At 35.8% G+C, this 25,063-nt stretch overlaps 1 protein-coding gene across 1 annotated transcript; it reads left to right on the forward strand.

Moving 5' to 3' along the window:
• Positions 1-36: 36 nt before the first annotated feature.
• Positions 37-23,804, forward strand: LOC148957344 (uncharacterized). The gene is made up of 25 exons (XM_089115575.1): positions 37-229; positions 2,613-2,930; positions 3,226-3,438; positions 4,086-4,155; positions 4,508-4,710; positions 5,031-5,204; positions 6,257-6,751; positions 7,450-7,680; positions 8,753-8,785; positions 8,955-8,987; positions 9,335-9,712; positions 11,082-11,180; positions 11,618-11,671; positions 12,282-12,320; positions 12,741-13,115; positions 13,673-13,816; positions 16,783-16,848; positions 17,036-17,068; positions 17,442-17,486; positions 18,612-18,989; positions 19,642-20,271; positions 20,895-21,113; positions 21,863-21,932; positions 22,645-22,688; positions 23,256-23,804. The coding sequence occupies exons 2-25, from the start codon at positions 2,615-2,617 to the stop codon at positions 23,273-23,275; spliced, it is 4,362 nt and encodes a 1,453-aa protein (XP_088971701.1). The 5' UTR covers positions 37-229; positions 2,613-2,614; the 3' UTR covers positions 23,276-23,804.
• The last annotated feature ends 1,259 nt before the right edge of the window (positions 23,805-25,063 follow it).

A 25,063-nucleotide genomic window follows, 5' to 3' on the forward strand; every position in this document is an offset into this window, starting at 1 on the left:
CGAGTGATTGATACAAATGACCGCGCAAGGACACTAGACTTACACAATAAAAATATTGTGAGAACGGAGCTGCGAAACCCAACGATTTGGCAACTAGTTCGCATAAAGCTTGCAGTTTGAACTTAAATACTAAGTTGACGGTTCAAGTGATAGTTTCGTGGATTTAGATGAAGTTGTGAAAATAAGAAGAGAAGAGCAGCCAAAATTACGTGACCAGACATTGAGCCAAGTAAGTATCACACTTTTCTCGTATCCAAGTATGGTAGGATGCCATTGCTCCATGTTCCAAGTCACATTTTCTGTCATTTGTCCTTCTCGACTGGCTAACGGGTTTTCTGTAAAATTCTGCCTCCCATATCCACCAGTCTATCATAATTTCCGGATTAAGGTTTGCCCAGTACTTAGCACTATCAGGCTTTTAAGTATCTTTGTGTGACCATTAAGTTTCAGGATCAAAGCTTATTGTTTACATTCAAAATCTGAGAGTCCTGACAGCGAAGCTGGTTTGCAACCGTCCCCGCCGTTCTTGCCAGTTTTATATAGACAACATTGAATTCATATGCGAAGACAGTTGAATTACGGTTGAGAAAGTAACTAGAGAGCCTCTGCAGCGTTATAAATGTTCGGGGATAATGCGTTGTAGCTTTCCTAATGCTGCCCCTTAACATAAGGCTTAAAAACAGTTCCCAAAAATCATAGTATCCTTTTGACAGCGATTCTTAGCAATGAACATTTGCCAATTGTCCTCTCGAACTGTGGGGAAGGGCTGGTGGTTTGTCGAAAAAGTGCCTCGTTTCACATTTGGAAAAGCTTTCTCGTGGAAAGTGTGCTCCTTTTGTTTGTCTTTTCAGAGATCGCGAAGCATAATATTTAGTGTTAAAAATTATAAGTAGATGCCGAAGGAGTTTGAAATGTTTTCACTTTCAGCTAAGAACCAAGAGCGTCACGAATCAGATTACTTGTCCGAAATTTTTAGGTTCTGGGGGGGCTAAATGCCCCTATGATCCCTGCCCCCTTCGGTGCGTTCGATTCACGATTGATGGTATCCTATGATTTTCACATTGGAATTTGATACAGAGTAAATGTAGAGTTATAAGTTTGGAGACCTGAACTTAACTCTTACCAAAGTTGTTGTCAACCGCAATTTCGTAGAAGGAAATACTTAAAACCGCACGCTCTTTGCTCCATTAATCCCGGCGTCCGGGGCAAAGCATAGAAGGCTAGAGAGGAATTAGAAAAGTGCATGCATAAAACAAAATGGAACGGGCTTTTTCAGGAATCTGGAATTTGTAAGTGCTTAGACAGTTCATGGACATTGGAACAGCTCTCGGTTAGCATACACATTTTTTTTAAGAACAGTTTTATTAGAACACGACCCTCAAGATTGGCCAAAAGTTTAGAACAAAGAACAAGCTAAGGGTGAGCTGCTGTAAAGCGCAATTTTTATGCAACGTTTTATCTAAAAAACAAGGAATGTGTGGGTGCTTTTTCGGTGAATGTTGAAACTTGTCAGCAAATGAAGGTTGTCTCACTCACTTTGTTGGCAAATGAGGCCTGAACACCTCCTTAGAGCGAAAAAGCTAGCAATCGCACTGCTTACACCCTATTAGATTAAAAACAAATTAAGAAAAATCTAGCCTCAGATTTTCGAAAAAATAAGAACAGTCAGCCTGAACTTGAATTTACTGGTTTGTATAAAAAAGAGAGCGTAACTGCAAAATATCGAGCCCCGCGTTTAATCAAACACTCAAGCTGTTTTGTATTTCCCTCGAACCTTCCCAACTTCGTTCAAACGCCCGATATGATAACACGCTAGCTCGAACCACTTTCGAGTTGTTAATAAACTCTCAAAATTGGCAGAGAGGAAGAAACAGACAGAAAAATCAGAGATTTATGCTTTGAATGAATTGTTCCTAAAGGTGGTTTGAGTAATCTTTAGAATGCGTTATTTTTCATTTGCTAGTCTCTTTTGCAGAATGAAACAACAATATTTACAGTCTTTATTACTCAACATATTCCTTCCGTGGAAATCGGGACACTTCTAGTTCCCATTTGAATTACAAAGATTCTCCGCTTAAGTTCTAAAAGCAGTCCTACTTCTTAGTTGGGTGACCGTAGATAACGCAATTGAGCTTACTTCATTAGGGAAATATGCAAAAATTTATTTTGTAAGAGGACAATACTTGGTCTGTGAAAAGTTTGCAAATTATATTTGAGTTCTTTTTTATTCTTTGAGAATTAAAATAGCACCAGTCTTTCTGAGACTTTCGTCTTACTTTTTCATCTTTGAAGCCAATGGGAAATTAACTCCTTTAAATAATTTTTAGTGATAGCCAAACTAAACAATAGGATTTCCACCAAAGGTGCATGGGATTTCATGAAGTGATTTCCCCACGTTTTAAACAAGAGGTTAAATTTATCAGATATTAAACAACTGATATTATTGTGTCGTGTTCATTTTTCTGTATGAAACAAGTTGCATTGTAGGCCAGTAGTAACATTGATTTTCTCTCGAAGCAATCCATTGAAGACTTGGTTTGGTGAGACCTCTGGTTGACTGCCTTTTTTTCGCCATCGTTCCCCTTTCATTGTATTCAATTTCAATTCTAGAGAAATGGCAAATTTGGTGATTATTGCGTTATTGGCAACAACGGTCGCAGGGATGCCCCCTTTAAAGCAAGGTAACCTTGACTGCGACTGCGCTGCGAGAATCTGTGTCCCAGTTTTAAAGTGTGAGGATGGATTCATTGGAAAAGATGAGTGCAAATGTTGCGACATTTGCATTAAGAAAAAAGAAATGTCAAAGTGTGGTGGTATCGATAACATGGGTGGAGCATGCGACAAGGGGATGATTTGCCGGATTCGGCACCCAAATTCAGGCGAAAACATTCATTTGCCAATAGAGGCAAAATATGGCAGATGTGAAAAAGGTATGTCACCTGCAAGGGTAGTAAGCAAATTTAGTTATGCAAATGATTATTTGCATCATTGGAGTAGTAAATACGAACAGACCCCAAAAGGATGTTTGTTGCACCTCAAAGGGGTCGTGTCAGTAGGGTTACCTATAGGACATTTAATAATAAACTACACAATTTTTCCAAATAATTTAATTCTCCTCTCTTAAGATTTGAAAAAAGCAGCTGTATATTTAGAAAAATGAAGTGCCCCTTACTGTGAAGGAACAAAGTGGTGGTGTTATTTCACAAAGTTTTTTGTCTCCTTTAGCGGCATGCAGAGATGTAACCTGTGGAAAGCATCAATGGTGTTCCGTTATTAACGGCAAGCCTACTTGCAGCTGTCATTTAAAATGCAATGAGCGTAAAAAGGAGCCAGTTTGTGGATTGAAAGACGGGAAGAACTACCCTAACCACTGCGTCGTCAGAAAGCACGAATGTGAAACACAGAAAGATATCGGCTACCTGCCAGGCCCATGTGTCCGTAAGTGACCATTATGTCTCTCTGATTATATTGCGCAAAGCTAATGATTGTTGTTCCATATTTTTTAAGTAAGTGCACTGTGAGTATATTTAAAAGACTGATCCGATCCTTTACGTACTACCAGACAAAACGGTTGTGATACAGGCTGTCCCTATAGAAGCCAGCTTTGTGAACATGTCACTGTAGAACTATTATTTTTCTGATTCAGGCCTTTCTGCAACGCTATACAGAAACCAACGTTTTTAATATGGTAAGCGCATATAGACGCCTAGAAAAGGGTCTGTTGTACCGGTTGTATACCACGTGCGCAGTGATAGCAAAACGTTAATGTCAGTTTTCCTTGAGGAACTTTGAAAACTGTTTCTATTTGTAAATGTATGAATATAGCCGTAGTTGATGAAGATATGCTAACGAAAAAAATATTTTGTGACAACTTTGAAGTCGTCTTGTCATAAAGTCATTTTTTGAAGATATACACAATCCATGAGTAATAATAAGCATAGATTATTTGTCAGTATCTATTCAAAGTGTCCTAGGGTCATTTTTTCTGCACCTCCCTTTTTTATATGATTTCACCTTTCCTCGTGATTGATGCTTGTGAATGGTCACGCAAGCATACTTTAAACAATAATATTTCACCTTTCTAGCATGCCAACTAAACAATAAAGAATACAAGTTTGGAGATGTTGTTCCTTCTGGCGAACAGTGTGAAAGTTGGTACGCGTCTTTTTGCAGAAAAATTTATTTGCAAATAAATGTAATACCTTTTTATCATTTTGAACGCCCATGTGAGGACTTTATTTGAGTTAGGAACAAGGAATTATTTTCAAGACTTTCTTGTCCTGTCAGAAACATTTTGAAAAACTCCTCCTTTTTATCGTAATAATCCCGATGATACAAGCGCATCAGCAATGTCCCTATTTTGTTGTGCCGCTCCACCTTTCAGCAAGCTCCTTCGGCCTAACAGTCTAGAAAATTCGTATCCCTTGATTGGCCTTATATGAAAATACAGCTTTACTCAAGATCCGATTTCAACAATATTCTAAGCTTGCATACGTTTTTTTCCCAGCACTTGTAGACACGGTAGATGGATATGCTCTTTTAGCCTGTCTTGTTTGAAAAAGGAAGTTTACAAGGGCTACGAATGCACTGGATATACTAAGTTGCACGACGAAATACTATGTGGTGACGGGTTTAAGTGCAAGTTCACAAAGATGAGCGATGGAAAAGCTGGCCTACCAGACCTCGGTGTCTGCGAGAGACTGAACCCAGGTACTTCTTGCCTACGTCATTCTTAGAACTGCCTATAGGTTTTCTAATACTTTGAATTTTTGGCTGCGATTTTTCACATTACATGTATCTTTTCTTGTTTTGCTGAAAATATAAAATTTGAGGCGTTTATCTACCTAGTACACTGTGAAATAGCAGCATTTAGCAAAGATGCTCTGCCAAAAAACTTAGGCCATATTGAAAAGTAATCATAAAGAATCGGGGTTTTGAAACGTTTATTGTTATTAATCTGTCCCGGGGTTGACTAAAAATTTTAGCTCGTTTGTGCAATGGCTAACAAATTTTGCCTGTTTATGTTTCAGCCAAGACATGCGGGCTCCCTTCAGAGTCTGGAAGCTGCTACGGCTATTTTAAAAGATGGTATTTTGACGTCAAAAGCAGGGCTTGTAAGAAATTTATCTATGGAGGCTGTGAGGGAAACGACAACAGATTTAAATCTCTTGGTGTATGTAAACAAATTTGCAGTGGATACACGGGTTTGTTCATATATCTTTTTTAATTTACAGCTCATGCTACTTATAGTTAATTCATTGCTTAAACATCCAGCAATTCACTTGAGTTTTCTAGCTTTGCTTCACATAGCAAACTGTGTAACAATGCACTCACTTTTCATCGAAACATAAACTTTAAAGCTTCTTAATTATGACGTCATCAATTTTAACATTCGGGGTCCTATATTCAATTTTCATGCTAGGATATTTTCCAACAAAAACCTGTTGGGGGGGGGGTCTGTTGGGGGGATGTTCGTAGCTGTGAACAATGAGACTCGTCAATGTTTCTATTGTTTTCCATTGCTTATGGCGCTTCTGTCAATATATTCAATTTTCATGCTAGGATATTTTCCAACAAAAACCTGTTGGGGGGGGGGGGTCTGTTGGGGGGATGTTCGTAGCTGTGAACAATGAGACTCGTCAATGTTTCTATTGTTTTCCATTGCTTATGGCGCTTCTGTCAATATATTTGTTCCGGTTCTAATGCTGTGCATATATAATAATGATGATGAATATAAACAATTTATTTAAAGTTGACACTAGCGTTAAGCTGAATGAGGCTAACTATGCAAAAATGAATTCAAAAGTCTAACAACAAACGCCTAAATTTGAAATAAAAATTCTACACAACTTACAGCTGCAGTCAAAAGTTTTGATGGACTTGATATTTCTTTTAAAACTCGCTAAATATTGCTAATGATTGCTTTGATGAGAAAAGTATTTTTATCCTCTGTGCAAAAGTTTTTTGCCAACCAGCCAACCATATTGATGGAATATCATGAAATTTCGAAGTTTGGATTTCTTTCGAAAATCGATCGTTTCTTAATTCTTTTGCTTCAAATATATACTTATGTTTCTTAACTTTTTCTGATTGTTCAGTTATAGTTTCTTTTAGCAGGTTTATTATAAAGAATGAATGTAGATAGAAGGAGATACAGCTTTAGTATTTTTGTGGTTTTTTAGACGTACGAGGTTATTTTGCAACATTTGGTAGGAATTTTTCAAGGTTTACTAAACATTTCGTTTTTTACCATCAGGACCTGAAATAAATCCCGACATAATCATAAAGGATGAAACAGAAATTCCAGTTGTGCCAGAGAAGCCCCTTGTACCTGTAAAACCTGATGTAAAACCGGACATAAAACCGGATAGAAAACCGGATTTACCTGACGTCCCATCAAAACCGGATGTCCCAAAAGTGCCAGTGAAACCTGATGTCCCAAAAGTGCCAATGAAACCTGATGTCCCAAAAGTGCCAATGAAACCTGATATCCCAAAAGTGCCAGTGAAGCCTGATTTCCCAAAAGTGCCAGTGAAACCTGATGTCCCAGAAGTGCCAGAAAAACCTGATATCCCAGAAAACCCCAAAATGCCAGAAAAGCCCAGCGTTACCGAAATCCCTCCAATCGCGGCATTTGAATTATCTAAAAAAACAAAAATTGGCAATATTGGCAAATTTTCTGTGGAGTCGCCAGACGCTCCCATTCAAGTAAGACGGTCTGCACCTGCCATAAAAGTATCAGTCAAAAAGGGTTGGTTTTTTTAATTATTTTGCATTGTCATGTTGCTCATATTGTCATTTTTCTCTCAGAGTACAGAAATATCTATAACTCTATCTTTTGCCTCTTTTTCGACAATTTCTAGAAAGGATAACCTAGTTTTTAGCCCACAAGGGGACTTGGCACCAGAAAATCTCGTCCCTCGTCCTGTTTTGCAACACCATACAAAGTTGCTAATATAGAAGACCTGAAAATGTAACATAATCCGAGAATGTGAATCAGCATGAAAAGTGATCGAGAAATGTGGAAGGAAACAGTACTTATGAAGCATCAGAAGTAAGGAAGATGTATTCTCAAGTTTCTAATTGTAGGGGGGGATCTAATAAGGAGGGGGGTTGGCATTTTTCAAAAAACCCTAAGATAGGGGGCCATAATAGATTGGAATGCTTGGATTTTCCGAAATTATTTTTGGGGGGGTTTTAATAGGAATTTTGCATGAAATGCATATTTAGGGGGTGTTAATAAATGGAAATGGGTATGCAAAATTTGTGAAAAATGGAGTTTACCCCCCTACAATTAGGAACTTGAGAGTAAAGACAAAATAGAAGATGCTTGAATGATATAGAGTAAAGCCCTGTTTTTGAGTCAACTTTGGAGAATTACACCTTACAATGAAGCCTTATCAATTTTCTTAACAATGGTATCTCTAGACATGTTTTATCTTTTATTAGAACCACTTTCGGGATGCAAATTCCAGAACAATACTTACAAGGCAGGAGAGGAGTTTATTTCTGGAGACTGCAGAGGAAAGTGCAAATGTTATGGCGACAATAATTTGGGATGTGTATCGTTATGCCCCCCAGAGCAAGTTGTCTGTGGACCGAACGAAAAGCGTGTTCAAGTTAAAGTGCCTGTTGGCTCATCAAAGTGTACATGCACAAGAGACAGATGTGTTAAATCAGGTGCGTTTAAAACACGTCATTAACAGCTTCCAATCTCTGAATTTCTTTGGACAGTATACTCTTTTATGGATTGGAAATCAATTTGAAGCTTTAATTGTTTCTGCATAAAGCCGATATTTCATACATATATTATTTTGATTTTTGCCTTTGGACTGTACTGTCTGAAAGAAAATATTAGAGTTCTTCTTTCCATGTTAAATCAGTTTATGGGGCCGTACAAAATACAATACGGGCTCTCTGTGTGGAACCGCGTGGCGTGGTAACATTGGTGTTAAGGCTAAACACAGTTTGACAATAGTAATTAAGCAGTGTACCTGGAAAAACCCCGTAATTGACACTTTTATGGACACATAGATTTTGTAGCAAAGAATTATTTGAAGTACAGAAAGTACAGAACTTTTTCTGGAGATTTGGCAGAAAACTAGTATATAGTCAGTATACAATTTACAATTGAAAAGGTATATTTGATGATCTACCTTAAAAAGGGGCTTTAATAATTTTGTCGCTTTATCTCAGCCAGTTTTTGATACCTTCAGCAGTTTTTGCTTTTTCGTAATGCTTTTTTCACATAATTTTGGTCTAAATTCAAAGTTTCTTATGATAGCATCACGTTTTTATTCTATGTTCGCAATAGTTATTAAGTCAACTATAGTTAACGTTTGCTTACTGTGAACGCTATCCTATTTTCTTTTCTCTCTTTTTGATATTTCGTATTCTAGGAGCCTTTTGTGCTGATGCGAAATGCCAGGGACTCCTGCATATAGCGAACGAGATTTCCACCAAAGCAAAATGATTTGAGGGGATTTTCAGATATAGCAATGGGATTTCCACAAGATATACGATTACGATTAATTGAATTGCGATGATGTTTTCATCGAGTGATTTAGCCCCTCGGCGAAATATTAGATTTTTCTGCCTATAAGGTTCCGATCTCCATCTTGAAAAGTCAAAAGAATCTTCCATGTGATCCTTTTATTCAATCTAAAAGTGCGACTTACCACCCATCGCTTCCGTTAAGCTAGATTTTTATACAATATTCTCGTTATACAAACTTTCTATTTTTTTAATGCAGAGCTTGAACCAATGCCGTTTACCAAAGATCAAGGTAAGATCAGTTTGAGATCTGATGAATTGTCAAATATCATTTAATATTTCCTCGATCTTAGTAGACCCCGGAGTCAACTCTTTTATCGGCCTCGTTTCCCTATACAAATCGATATTATATGGTGAATCTCGTCACATTTTTTTAGCTCGTTTTCTATCTCACTTTATAGATAAACCACAAGATGTTACGAAGCCAGAGTATTGTACGTGAAGTTTTTCTTGATTTTTTTATTTTCTTGTGAAATCTTTTCCTTTTTCTGATAACTTTTTATAAGACAGAAAAAATCCTGAAAATTATTTATTCCCCCAAAACACAATTGTATTTTCGTTTTCTGATATTGAACTCATGTGGTTATGTGTATCTATTTTTTTCTAAATTGGTTTTCTTTAGACCTGAAATCATTTCATCTGTTTATCAAAGACATCAGTCCAATTACCCTGTAAGGAAAACTCGTAATTAGCTGCACATCTGATGAATTTTTAGAAAATTGTTGTGTTGAATTGATTGTTTTATATTTCATATTTACGTTTTTCTCCGATCGTTTCACAGCTGACGAAGTTATCACAATCCGTGGCAAAGTTACTTTCGAGAAATCACCGGGAAAGCTGCCTACACCATCATGTCTTCGTGTTGTCTTTGAAGACGTATCGGTACAAGATGACGAATCTGTCGTGTACAAAACCGAGGAATTCAACGTATCAAATTCAGACATCAGCGCCCATTATGACTACAAGTTCAAGACAAAAAAGCCAAAGACACACCATGAATTCTATGCTGTAAGTGCTGTTCTAAATGTAGGCTGGTGTGCCTCCCCAGACTCGAATGACTGGATCAGGAATTTTGATTTTCTGTCCGATTCAACAATTTATGTTCCTTTACGTGATGGTACAACAGATTATGAAGTCGACGTGCCAGTAATATATTATTGTAAGTGCTGATTTCTTTTTTCAAAACTGCAATATAATGATGGCCATAATTTCTATCAATACGTATTATTTTTCTGAATTTTGCAAATGTTTATCTGACGATTATGGTTTTTTGGAATGGAAAAATCGTTATGCAAGAAAGCAGGCCTAAAGCTTCACGCTCTTTCACGTATTTCCTATTTACTAGACAATGAAAAGCTCAAGCATATCATGCAGGCTTTTTTACGATCCCAGTTTGGCTACTGCCCCTCAGTGTGGATGTCCTGTGGCAGAAATCTTGATAACAAGATCAACCACATTCACAAAAAGGCACTGAGCATCGCTTACAAGGATAGTGTTTCTGACTTTGATACACTTTTGACCAGAGATAATTCTGTATCTGTACATATTATCGGAATCTGCAGTTGCTGATGGCAGAGATTTACAAAACTAAATCAATTATCACTTCAAGCTTTATGAGTGAAATTTTCATTGAGCAAAATCCCCTCTATCATCTAAGAAGCAAAAATCTTCTACAAAAGCCCAAGGCCCGGATAGTTTGGTTAATAGAGAGCGTTTCTTGCTTGGGATGTACACTGTGGCATGGAATCTCAACTGACATCAAACAGTCACTTAATATTTCCATCTTTATAAAACGTATAAAGGAGTGAAAGGGTGATGAATGCAACTGCCGATTATGCAAGACTTTCTTAGCACAGGTTGGGTTCTTTAATTAACCTTGTTTTTATCTAAATTCGAAACTCACCTGTAAATATGTAACATATGTATGTATATATAAAGATCATTTTATGTTGGATATAATTTAATAGCTAGATTTGTTAGATTTATTTTATTTTTTGCTTTTGTTTTAGTAGCCTTCAATTAGCAGTAATTTTGCTACCTCTTTAAGCGCCTACTATAAAGAAATTAATAATAATAATAACAATGATAATGAAAGCCCAATAATCAGTCCCCTTTACTCGTTTGTTTACAATCTTTTGAAATAGCCCAAAATCTTGTTCATGGCTGCGATGCCACTGTAAACACATTTTTACAAAATGTATAAAAAAATTCATTTTTAATAGCAAGTTTTAGAGAGTTTCCCAAGCATAACATGATAAAATTGCTCATGCGTCCTGTGTGATCAATCTTAGCAAATATTTGCATTAAGGAAGAGATATCAGTATTAATGTACTTTTTTGTTGTGTTGAAACCTATTTTATATTTGCAGACTGGGCAAACTATCTTTAGGCTCCACTTATTCAACGCTATTGTACGTACATATCATTTGGTATACAGATATATTTCAAGATTACATAGCATCATTTACCAGGAGAACCCTTATATTCAATACAGAAGTATATTCTGATTCGTCTTTACTTTAATTGTAGGTAGGGGAAAGAAATGTCCTGCAACGAACGAAAAAGCACAACCTGAAGCCAAAAGTGAGATTCTTGGGGAAACACCCCCCATACCTGATCTTCTAATAGGTAACTTTCACTTATATCTTCAGAACTTTTGAATGAATCTTTTAAGAGGCGCAATCGCTTTTTTATTGTAGCTAGAAATAAAATGAAATAACGAAAAAGCAAAATAGAAGTTTAAATCGAGAGAAACTGTCTATGCATTTTTAGAAGATAAGTACGAACTGGCCAGGCGTGTAATTATATTCGGCCCGCGAGATCATTTGATGTTTATCTGATTCGGCCCGCGACCTTAAGTGTGCAATTGAGTTTGACACCCCTGTTTTAGAGGATGAAAAGTCTTTTTTTTGTGTCTGCTTGGTTTCTGAGTCAAACATTTTGTGAAATTATCCCTTACCTGTCGAATCAGCATGGGGTTGGGAGTTTCATGTCAGAAAGTACGGGGTAAATTTATAGTCTTTCTTCAACACAATAAATAGATCATCTTATTATCATCTCTTCAGATCCCTATGAAAGCCCTGAACCTCCTCATGGAATTCTTGGAGATCCAACGGAAGGTGAGAACCTCTTATAGCTTTTTTATGTGCTTGACGTCTGGTTAGCCAGTTTAATTACCTTTTGAAAAACATCAATCCCAAAATGGAACATTACATCAAGATAGCCAATTGAATTTGCTCATGATTTGGTGTATCCAAGAATTACTTGTATTCAGCTTTTGAAAGATTCTAAAACAGAAGGTGTCATACTGAAATAACGTGGCATCCTAATGTTGCTCTCAACAAGAGCCTTTGAAGCCACTGTTTAGATTTTTTGCAATGATAAAAGCATCCAAGTTTAACGGAGCATTAAAGACATTTGTAACCTGAAATACAACGATCTTTTTCTATGCCGTTTACCGGGAATTGAAAATCCCAATAACCCTTGTATATTGGTACTGAAATATTGCCGAAATAACGAAAACACCTCACCATGTGATGAAGTCAAGTAAGGATGATTTGGAATGAAAGTACCTGAAAAATTTATGGTATCTCCAAGGCTATCTTTCGCGGTAATTTGGTTTGATTTACTTTGTCAATATAGTAATATAACAATTTTGCCCTTTGATATTAATTTGTATATATATGTATGATAATTATTTTGATGTGAATCATTGTGCATCTTTCATAGCGGACTGGGTAGATGATTATGTTCGGGCTCCAGAATACGGTAAGATTTTCTTTGAATGACTTAGTCGAAAAATTTCTTCTAATTTTGATAGGCCATTAAAAGAGTTTTGTTGCGCTGAAATTTTTGTTCAATGGGATAGTTACTTGTGGGCCCTTCGACGAAAAAAGCCAAAACCATTCACGAACTTAAGTTCAGTGACAATGATAGCTACATCTTACTAAGCAGCATTCTGGTAAAAAATCCATGCTCACCGTTGTGTATTTTGATTTTCGAAGAGTATTTCAAGAGAAAGCGTTTCCAGAGACCCAAATGAAAGTGGTGCGAAATGTTTTCCTTGCGACTCCGTTCTACGCCCTTTCAACTTTGATACCGTCTTATCTCTCGCAATTTGTTTAGCTAGAAAGTTAAGTATCACCCGATCGAAAGTTCTAAGTTCATGGTAAAATGAATTTTTTTCAGGGCCTGGGAATATAACTATCCATGGAAAGTTAAAATTCAACAAATCTCCTGGCAAGCTTCCTAAAAAGTCCTGTTTACGTATCAGTTTCCAAGATACTGGATTGGCTGATACTTCAAGTGTACCATACAAGGAAGATGTACTGGATCTCTCTGGTGTTGAAATTGGAAATGTCTATGAATACAAGCTTATATCCAGGAGACCACAGAAAACGTTTGGATTCAGTGTTAGCGCTACTCTCAATGTTGGCTGGTGTCCGGATAAGGACTCGAAACAATGGCTGAAAAATAAAGACTTCCTTACTGACACTATGTTTAACGTTAAGTTAAAACCAGATTCGGTTAATTATGAAAAGGACCTGAACCTGGTGTATTACTGTAAGTACCATGTCACTATAAAGTCATTATGTGCAATAAAAAGCTTTAGAATTTCCATGAGAACGAATGTGTTAATAGCACCGTGAAATATTAAATGCATAGGGATTTATTAGACAGGAAATTGTGAGCTGGCTTTGTTTACAGGACAGTATTCCCTTAAAAATAATCTTTATTCATAAAGGCTTATAGGGAAAATACTTTGGTATCAGGTCAAATTTTACGTAAAACCTTGTGTCTTTCATTTTCTTAGTTTTTGTATGTACATAATTTCTACAAGAAATTTTTGTGGCACTTCCAATTTTCTTTTAATGTTGACAGGATAAATGTTTTGTCATGTCACTTGCAATGGCAAGATTTTGTTCAGAACCCATAGATAAATAAAAGATTGCCACTTCAATTACAGTGTCTTTTTCCTCCTTTTTTCCACATCTGCCAGTACTCAAAGTGCATTACGAAAGTACCCAGACGAATTATGGTTTTTCTCGTGGCTTTCTTCAAAAGCCCCCATATTTTGTAAATCAGATGTTAAGATTCTCAATTTTCTATCCTTGTTTCAGGTTATGGAGCTGATTGCCCTGTAAAGAAGCCTAAGAAGTTACCTAGCAAGATTGAGTCAAAGGCAGACTTGAAAGACCAACTAAATATGCCACCAATTCAGTTTTCGAGTGAGATTTCAGAGAAGCCAGAATACCCGAAGACAGGTACGGAATGAGAGAACTGACCTTTAATTGTTGGCTGATACTTGCTAAATTTCATATCTGATTCTTTAGGCAACTTTGTGAGATAGAGTATGAATTGCCTTTTGTCATAGTTAAGTCGAAATTTTGAAATGGATATAAAGGGGATTATTCAACTAGCCTACTTTTGGTACTGAGCGTCATGGAGTTAAAGTAATCGGGTATGTTTCTCATAAATGCAGACTCCTTTGAATGGGGATCTTTCTCCTCCAGAGAAAGAGTATCAAGAAACTTTTTGCATCAGAAATTTTTTACAAACTCTTGATTAAAGAGTCAATTTCTTTTATGACTAACAATGTGTCACTAATGATGACATCACTCGTTTGTCTTCTTGACTCTCGAGTCGCTTACTAAGTTATTTGGAACTCGTAGAGGTATATACATATATTGGTAGATTATTGCTTTTCAGTAGCACTTAGCAGAATGATAACCAGAGCATGAATAAAATTGCTGAGTTTTTTCTGCCTAATTACCTGCACTGCACTTTGGTTTTCATGCACTTTGAGAAAAATTTCCAATGAGTTTTAAGACCCGAAACTTGTAAGAGCCATAAAAGTCAGCCAAGGTGTGAGGCTTTTTTGTTTACGCGGCATTACATCTAGTGGTCGATTGTAAATAGTGTTTTTCCGGCGTTGGGATGTTTCAACTTTATTTTCGTGCTCTAGGAGCTGACTTCCAAGATGATGCATTTTTTTCGATAGAATGCCTAATCAAAACAAAGCTGAGAAAAGTGGATTTATGTTTTCAAGATGATCGTCATAACGCTAAAGTCCCATTAAGCCATCTCACATTAAAGTCTCTGCAAACAACGCCGCAATGGTATCGAAGTCGCCCATATTTTTGTTCTTCCGACCTGTTCAGTATTGCGTTTGCAAAATAAACTACTAGCTTTAAAACAGAATAACAAGTTTGAAGCTCTTTAGTTTTGATCTGCTACAATTTTTTTTTAAATAGACCGTAAACTTTTTTTGAACCTCGTTTAAGATTCGCGATACTTTTGAGCTTCGAGATGGTAAAAAGATTCACATAATTTCCATCAACACAATTTTAGATAAAGATTGAAGGTATCAAAACGAAACGTTCTTTTCAATATCTATATAACAGTATGCAGTTTTGTTTTATTCTAAACTATGCCATATTGTGTCATATCATAAAATCTCCTATACCACGCCATGCCATATCATATACGATACCAAATCATATCATACCGATGCCAATAAATTACCAATGCAAAACCTTACCATACTATACAATACCATACCATAGAATACCATACAATACCATACCATGCAATGCCATGCCAGACCATGCCATGCCATACCATACCATACTATACCATACCATAACATGCCTTGCCATACCATACAATACCATGCCATACCATAACATACCATCCCATACAATACCATACCATACTATACCATACCATACCATACCATACCATACCATACCATACCATACCATACCATACCATACCATACCATACCATACCATACCATACTGTAACATGCCTTGCCATACCATACCATACCATACCATACAATACCATGCCATACCTACCATAAAATACCATAACATACCATTTCACGCAATACCATACCATGTCATGCAATACCATGCTACGCCATAACATACCACGCCATACCATTCCATATCATACCACGCAATACCATATAATACCATACAATACCATGCCATAACATACCATACCATACCATACCATACCATACCATACCATGCCATTTCACACCATACCATGTCATGCAATACCATGCTACGCCATAACATACCACGCCATACCATTCCATACCATACCACGCAATACCATATCATACCATACCATACTATACCATACCATACCATACCATAACATACCTTGCTATACCATGCCATACCATAACATACAACACCATACCATACCATGACATACCATGCCATGCCATGCCATACCATACCATACCATACATACCATACCATACCATACCATACCATACCATACCATACCATACCATACCATACCATTTCATGCAACACCATACCATGTCACGCAATACCTCCTACGCCATAACATACCACGCCATACCATTCCATACCATTCCTAATTCTGTACTGTGCATGATACCATGTCAGGTGGCCATGAAAAATACTCCTCATTAATTTTGTTTCCCTATAACGTTTGAGAGAATCGGCAATCTTACAAAATCTAGAGGTATTACAGACTATCACCTGAAAAGCAGATTCTTTCACTCAACCAGTTCGAATGAATCACCTTTATTCATTGTTCAACCAAACTTTGCTATCTGAGTAGCAAGAAAAGAAAGTTACTGTTTACCGCTCGATGTCGTATAGGCAGAGCTGTAAACGCTCAACCGAGTAGCTAGAAACGTGGATGCATAAAATCACATATCAAGGCAATGAAAAAAGGATTTCATTGACTGTCAATATCAGGGTTTGTTCCCTCTGACTCCGGGATGCTTTTGAAGCAACTTTGGTAGCATCGTGATAAGTGTATTGCCTGATTGGGGCAACAGTCAAGGAGACAGATTTGTTCCAGAGCAGAGTCTATTTAAAGTGCATGTTTTTCAAGGCTACATTTCTTGATTATTCTATTTGGTGCCTGACAACTTTCATTGCTTAATCAAATTCAGCATGTCTGTATAATGAGGAATCATACCTTTTGCAAGACTTCTTTTCAAAATGTTCTATTGTGAAATTGTCATTACCAAGGACACTCGATACATTCATTTAAAATACCAAGCGACTATTGACTTTGTAGCTCAATCCTTTAAAATTTCAGTCTAATCCTCATATCAACTTGATCAAAGGTCAGATCATAAAGATCATTTAGCCTCTTATTGGAGCTACCCTTAATTCAACAAAAATAATGTCTCAAAAGCAGTAAAGCTAATGTGTCTTTCTCGTTTTTTTAGGTTCTTCTGACGCGTGGAGTGTTAATGGTAAACTTAGGTCCATTCCAGTTTCTGAAATGAAGAGCGGTATGTACATGTAACCACGTACCCTTTTTTTGTTTTTTGTTTGCACAGATTATTCTCTGCATTTACTTCAAAAAAGAGCAATTTTTCAACAGTTAAGTCTTTTGCTATTATATTAAGTGTGTTATGCTTCCTCATCTTCTATGCCAACAGCGAACCTTTTCATCTATGAATTATCGATCTTTTTCAGAGACTTTGAAGAAAATGGATGAAATGGACGAAAGTATGACAAATTTGATCGATTGCTAGCATATTTAAGGGTCCTGAAAGTGAAAGTGCTGCATTGGATGTAGAACTTCTAACTCAGCCCTCTTTATTCTGTTTATTTTAACTTAGGTTCGATCAGACAAACACTTCCTTAAAGCAGATTACTTCTTTAAGAAAGACTCTTCGAGGCTATCTTAGTATCTCTTTGGTAGCTTGCAAGGATAAAGCTTAAATATTGAGTATACAATTGACAGTCTAACAATTTTTTGAGTCTCAATAGTTTATTATATACGAGGACATCATGATCGCTGTGTATTAAACTCTTTTTCATTCCTAGCAAGTTTTTTTGTCAATGTAAATTTTGAAGTTGACTTCTTTATCTTTGTTAGCTGGCAAAAAAACTGGTTATTCACACGACAGAAAACCTGTGTATGGTAAGATTTGATTTTACACCTAACATATCAATAACTGTGTAACGATAGGTGACTGTGTATTTGTGAAATTAACTGACTTTCTGTGGATCAAATAAAATATCTGCGTAATATTAAGAATTAAATTATTGTCATTAAGAATATAACCCTTTCACGACAAAATTATTAAGCTGGCAGTTAAGTTGACTTTAATTTTGACAAATGAAGGCATTTACGCATAGAGTTGGAACCAGGGGACAGTAGGCCTGGTCATCCCCACATTTCTCAAAGATGCCGCATTTTTCCAAGGACTCTTCTTTTTTCATAGTTGCTTTGTGATTGAAATTTACTGAAGAAGGGGTCTGATTGAGATAATGAAGTTACCCTGGCGTCGCTGTGCCAACGCTTCTAATGTTTCTCCTTTGATAACATCTTTAACTGAAATGGAAAAAACACTGTGGTAGCGTAAATTCAGGGCTACTCTAAATTTCAAACTCGAAGCATCATGATGATAAGATTTTGAAACTAATTTTATTCTTTGACCGAATGTTGTATCGATAGAGTAAAACTGTGATGTACAAAAGTAAGTACTCTTCCAAGTTTGATATTCCTGGTTTTAGTTTGGTTTTAGCGTCTTCTCAGTGATCTTTTGTACAACAATTGAATAATAAAATAAGAAATTTATGCTCGCTTTGTGCAGCTGCTGTGCGTTTGTCGCGAAGAAGTCCAAATCTGACTAGTCTTGTCTTCTTACAAATTTCCTTGACAGAAATTACTTTTGGGAAACTATCATTAAATAAGAATACAGATACAAAAGGATATCATTGGCATGGAGGGTAGCTAGGAATCTATTATTCTTGAAAGTTGAAGACTCATTGCAAATATCGTTTGTATTTGATATATAAAGTTTAAATTAAGACCCGCCATTGAATCATTTATTCGTAAGTCAATCTCAGAAAAAGACCTTCCACCGCAAGACTCACACAAATCTAGTTCTTGTCTACGTTTCCATTCTAGAAACAAATTTTTAGGGCCCCGTTAAATAGCTAAGGGAAAATCTGTCAATAGTAATTTGAAATTATCTATCGAGATTTCCTTTTTTTAAATATGTATATGACTTTAAATTTTTTGAAATTATATTTTTTCAAGGGAGCAAAAATATGACAATTCAAGGTGTGATGATGTTCAACAAAATTCCTGGAAAACTACCAGCGCCATCATGTTTAAAGCTGTTTTTTGAGGACATCTCATTTCAAGATATTAAGTCTGTTCTATATGCAGCAGAGACGTGGGATATGTCAGGCATCGAGTTGCAGCAGAAATTTAAATACTCATTTCTGACCAAAAAGCCAAAAGACTTGAAATCTGTGTACAGCGTAGGCATTGTTCTCAATGTTGGTTGGTGCCCTGGTAACGAAACAACTTCTTGGATTCGAAACAATGATTATCTTTCGGATAGTTCACTCAAAGTCCCATTGAAAGAAGATGAAGACACATATATAAGAGATATTCCCATTGTCTTTTATTGTGAGTCCCATTGGTATTGTTCTTTTGTATTATAACAAAGCAAACCCATTCAAACCGTATCATACTAATATCGATATTTATAGCTTTTAAAACCTAGTATAGCATAGCATAGCATAGCATAGCATAGCATAGCATAGCATAGCATAGCATAGCATAGCATAGTATCGGATAGTATGGTATAGTATAGTATCGTATAGTATCGTATAGTATCGCATAGTATCGCATAGGATATTATAGTATAGTATAGTATAGTATAGTATAGTATAGTATAGTATAGTATAGTATAGTATAGTATAGTATAGTATAGTATAGTATAGTATAGTATAGTATAGTATAGTATAGTATAGTATAGTATAGTATAATATAGTATAGTGTAGTATAGTATAGTATAGTATAATATAGTATAGTATAGTATAGTTTCCTATCCTACTATACCTATCGTATCATATCCTACTATACCATACTAAACCTTGGAATTGTCTACAATAATGAAAAGTACATAACCATATCATATATAGCAATCGAATAAACCAAATATAGAAAACTATGATGCATCGACATTTGTACCTTTACTGCCCGATACAGATCATACCAAAGATTCATCTTTAAATGTTCATTACACCTAGGGTTGAACGTTTTGCTTTTACTATAGGCAGAGGACCAACATGCACAGAAAAGGGACTGCCTGTTCCTGCTACTACTGAAGCCCCTCCTTCTACCGAAAACCCAGACATTGTGGCTCCCATCAGGCAGCTTGATGATTCGTCTGGTAAGGGAGAATCCGGCAAAAAGGATCCAAAAACTGAAGGGGAAACGAAGAAGGTGTCAACAGAAGAGAAGCCAAAACCTTTGCCAGTATCGCCTCCCTTGATAGAGCCAATTAAGCCAAGGCGTCACAGCAAGTGCATCGATTACGAAACTAAAATTGAGTATAACATTGGTGATGAATGGTACGGTTCTGATGATTGCATCCACTGCACTTGTAGTAGAGACGGCTATCCAGTGTGTTCGTCGCCCATGTGTGCACTGCCGTTTTGTAGAACCGGGCCTGCAAGGCCTCAAAAGGGAAGATGCTGCCCTGTGTGTCCCGAACATCACGTCTGTAAGAAGTCAAACGGAAGGGTGGTGGTTGAACACGAGAGGTGGCAGGAAAACAATTGCAGTGTATGTGAATGCACTACAAAAGGCATCGTTTGTGTGGATCCAAGCTCAGTGAAACAGAACTGCAAACGGCGTCAGCGGTGGAATGGGAAATGCGAGCCGATCTGTATTGATGATATAAGTGAGTTTTGTTTCCGGCTTTAATTTGCTGAAACTGACATACTGGTACACTTTTACACTGTGCGGCTTTGAAATTTTGAAGACAAAGTAAGATCATTAGAGAATTCATGGTACTTAATAACGGTTCATGAGCTTAAGAGAGTACTGTAAATGAGGAACAAGCTCCTCTTGTTTTCAAGTACTTATTTTCAAGTTCTCGTGTTTGAAGTATCCCGGCTTGATGAGCACCAGCAACTCCCTTGCACTGTAATTGCAATGGAACCAACTATGATAATAACATTGTATATGAATCGGTACATTGTAAATAAGGAGGGGGGTAATGACTAATCAGAAGACCATTGTTTTCGAACGCAATACCATTACGACCTCTCACAAGGAGCTAGGCACTTTATAACCATAGCCTTGTTTAAATGCATCCCCCATCCTTATCTACCTTTAACGTCCTGTGAACCTGGAAGATTTGAAATATGCTGTTGTTGAAAATGTCCTGATAAGTTATATTGTTGGATTTCTACCAAAAACCAACAAGGTTATAGCAATGGAAATAAGAGACTCAAAAATATAGCTGCATGTGGCATTGGGAATACGTATATTGATCAATCGTGATTATTTTGCGTTTTTTAGTTCCACCCCGCAAACTGGAGAAGCCCAAGTTTTGCAATAAACCTGATGGAACAGCTGTTTCATTTGCCTCTGAATGGAATATTGACAACTGTACGGCATGTAGATGCACGCGGTCTTATGGTGTCCTATGCAGATCTCCGGATTGCGATTTCACTGATAACAATTGCCAGAAACTGGTGGATGTACCTGGAGAATGCTGTCCGGCTTGCCAGTTAAAAAGTATGTAGAGTAACGCCTGGTAAACGTTTTCATTTTAGTTGACAGGGATTTCAGATAATTGGCAACGTCTTCAGAGGCAGATTCATTCATGTAGTGAACTTGCAATTATTTGGCATTTCACGCTTTTCTCTAATCATGTACGCAAAAAGGAGTAGATGGAGACAAAACGAGCAACCTGGGTACACTTGTGAATGTTTTGTTCCTTCATTCTCTCCTATTTTGGGTGATTCCGTGCAAAATAATTAATTCCGTACAAAATTTGGGAGCAAAATTCCTGCGCTCACCGTATTCTGATCACATCTCTCTTTTCTTGTCTGTCGACTTTTAGTCTCTGATCCAGCGTTATGATGAAAGTCAAATGCATTAAAAACCTTTTTGCACAGAAAACCTCCATAGTTGTGCTTCTATGCTCTATACCGCTATAATGTGATTGGCTTTTGGACGTAATTTTTAGATGTAGTATTCTGGATAAAGCAAGGTAGCTTTCTTTTATGCAGTTGTATTTTCGAAGTTGTGTGAATTTCGTAATCAGAGTAGTTTGTCCGTAAACTATAGAGCTGTGTATATAATACATATATATATGTATATATACAATTGATTTAGGTTTTAGAAAGTGGTGAAAAACTAGTTTGCAATTTTCCACACTCGTTACTCGTACCTGTTTGCCGCTAGGCTCTTTATTGTTTTATTAATACTCTCTTAATACTATATATGTTGAAAGACGACAACTGAGTGCTTCCCTTTTGCAGAATGTCATCATCGCTACCGTTACTACTCTGAAGGCGAAAAAGTAATCAAAGACGACCGCCGTACCGTATGGTAAGTTCGATTTTCTTTGCTATAAAACTTATGGTTATTCATCTTGCATCTACAAACTTTTGTTGCAACAGAGAAGCCACAGCGGAACAAAATATCTATGTCGAGATATTAACGAGAATGGTTATGCCATTTTAAAACCTGTTACTTTTTGGTCGTAATCAATTGCTCCATATCTCAATCAATGAAAAAATCATAAGCAGGCTTCACCATGCTTTTTTTTAATAGTATCGTCTCTCTTGAAATAGAAACGACGATTATTAGATTCATATGTATGAGCCCAAAATATCCGAAATTAAAGTTTTAAGACATTCTCGAGACGCATTTGTAATTAAGACATGACTCCGAGTCTGCTCTGAAGCTCGGAGGTTAATATTCAAAATACTGCCTGTATACAGCTTTAAGCCGTTAGGGTTATGCGACTTGAAACTGTGATTTTGTAGAAACAATGTTCTGCTGTAAAATATTTTATGCTAAAACAAATAAAAATAATGAGGATAAACTATTTACGAATTAACGTTTCATCACTTAAATTCGCCATTTAACAAAACATACTGTATTTACTAGAAAACACAATGTCTTATGAATCGAGTCATAGATGTTTAGAACAAATAATACCTGGGCTAGTTTCGTTTGTTTTGTACATTAATTCCTCGATATTTTTGTATTTTATGTCTAATGCCGTCCCCTTGAAGATTCTTATTGTATTTTCTAGTGAGTGCAAAGAGGGTGATTGGTCTTGTGACGACCCACCAACCGGTAAGAATGCTTTACCATTTTTTACTAATTGACCAACTTTTAAATTCCACATATACAAATCTTTTCCTGCAATTTTTTTCTGTTTTCATTTGTAATTTGCATGATCAAACCATGTATACATGCTTGTGAAACTATCTGGTCTTTGAAAGCATCCTGTTATTTCATAAAAGGGCTTGTCTGAACCTAAAAAGATCCCAAAAAATGAAATAAAATTTGATGATACTCAAAGATTATTATTTAAACTTTAGTTAACTTTATGTCCTTATATGACTTGTGCATCTTGTTACATAATTTGTTTTGTAATTTACATAATTTACATTTTTGTATCGTAAACTCTGTTTAAAGGATGAGTTTGAGTAGATACCAAGAATGCTTGAGCATTCAGACCGAAAGAAGAACTATTCAAAGATATGATATCTATATAATTGTAAAAAACAATTATTATCATTATTAATATTATTATTATTATTATCATTATTATTATTAATATTATTATTATTATTATTATTATTATTGTTACTATTATTATGGTTATTATATATGAATGGCAAAAATTTGTACTTTCAGATGAAAAAGAATTGGCATGATGACTGACATTCAGAATTATTAGACATTTTGTGAAGATTTTCATTTTTATCACCGTAGTGGTTAAATTTTTACTATTGACAGTGTAAGTCAGAATAAATGTCCTCGCGACTACTAAGGACATTTTTTTCTGTCATACGTCGATCACGCTTTTCGTGTTATAAGGAAAAATATATTAGGCCTGCCTTTTTCTGTTTTTGTCAAAATGTTATGTTTCAAAATGACAGCATGCGTCTCAAAAAAAAGAAACCTTTCAAAAGAATGATCAAGTGAAGACTGGATTTTTTTAAAAGAAATAACAACGGGACCTTAAGCAGCACTGTTAAAATTTTGCGTACCCTTGCAAAAACCTCGAACTTTAATTTACCTAATATTTTAAAGTGTCTTAAACTTTGGTAAAACTCGATCTTTGCTTATTATCGTAACATAAGCATATCCTCAAGCTGTTTGTTTTTTTATACCTAGATTATTGGAGATCTGTATAATAATTTTTCTATTCATTTAGAATGAATTAAACTATTTGCGACAAAAGTTGTGATTTTTACTGTTTTAACTGTACCATTACCTAGACGGGGCTTAAAACCATTTAAACAGAAAATCGAATTTTAGCAAATTCGTCACCATTCTTGTTAATATGTGTCCAGTCACAGTTAGTTTTATATATTAAAAATTATACTCACTATATTGTTTCATGTCTGGAAGTGACATTTACAGGTCTTTCTTTGAGATTTTACGTAAATTTAGTTCTTTTATACAGAAAAGGCTGTAAGTATATTACGTGATTGATATTCACATACATTAGCGCTAGAAAGTAATATCCTCTTTCCTTGTTGCGAATTCCATGTATTTGTTATTCAAGAGTCTTTCGTCATCATCTTTTTTGTAAGAAATATTTCTAGGAAAGTTGTTCGCAATTCCAAAAGGTTTGCTCGTTGTTGATACTTAAGATATACTCCCAATTTTTGCTTGTTTTCTATAATCTTTACGCTTTATTTCATGCCAAATAAGCTCATTAAAAACCTTATTTTTCGTGAAACAACCGTTAGAATTAAACAAAATATCTCCAGTTTTGTTTGAATTTCCAGCAGATAACTTTACTTCATAGATGCGGTTTTCATGCTGGGTTGAGAAATTTTGATCCAAAATTCATCATTTCTGAAAATTTTTTAGCTTACACCTTGAAGGAGAATTAGTTCACATAGCTCTTCAAAATTACCTGTTTGATCACCGATTTTCGTTCACGATTTTTTTTCTAATAATTTGATTTTATAAAAGCCTCAAGGCCATGGATTTGAGATTAGACTACAACCATCATTATAGAAATGTGTTGTATTCTTTACAGAATATTCAATTAAGCATTTCGTTTGCTTTCTTTCTACTTGTATTTTATTCTAAATACAAGAAAATGAAATATAAGAGACTCCTAAAGATATTCCTTTGGTCACTCTTTTTGTATTGTAACCAGCATAAAACGAACATTGCCTGAGAACTGAATAAATGCTTTTTGTTTCTTCTTGCAATTGTTTTATGTTTAAATAATTTTGTAGACAAAATAGTTTCTCAGTAAATTTTTTATTGCTTTTTAAGACCATATATTATTTTGAAGCTAAATCGATAGTACACAATGGGATTCTGTCTGCCCATATTGTAACTATGACTTAGTATTTTCTTCCCTCCAACTTTTTTCATTTTATTAAATTTTTAATTGATAATTTTTTCAATAAATTTAAGCTGATTCTATAGCCTGAACATTTAGCTGAATCAAACATCATAGAAAGATTGTCGTTGAA

The sequence above is a fragment of the Rhopilema esculentum genome, unplaced genomic scaffold, assembly GCF_057945365.1.
Source record: "Rhopilema esculentum isolate cy_ngs unplaced genomic scaffold, ASM5794536v1 HiC_scaffold_34, whole genome shotgun sequence".
NCBI classification, from domain to species: Eukaryota; Metazoa; Cnidaria; class Scyphozoa; order Rhizostomeae; family Rhizostomatidae; genus Rhopilema; species Rhopilema esculentum.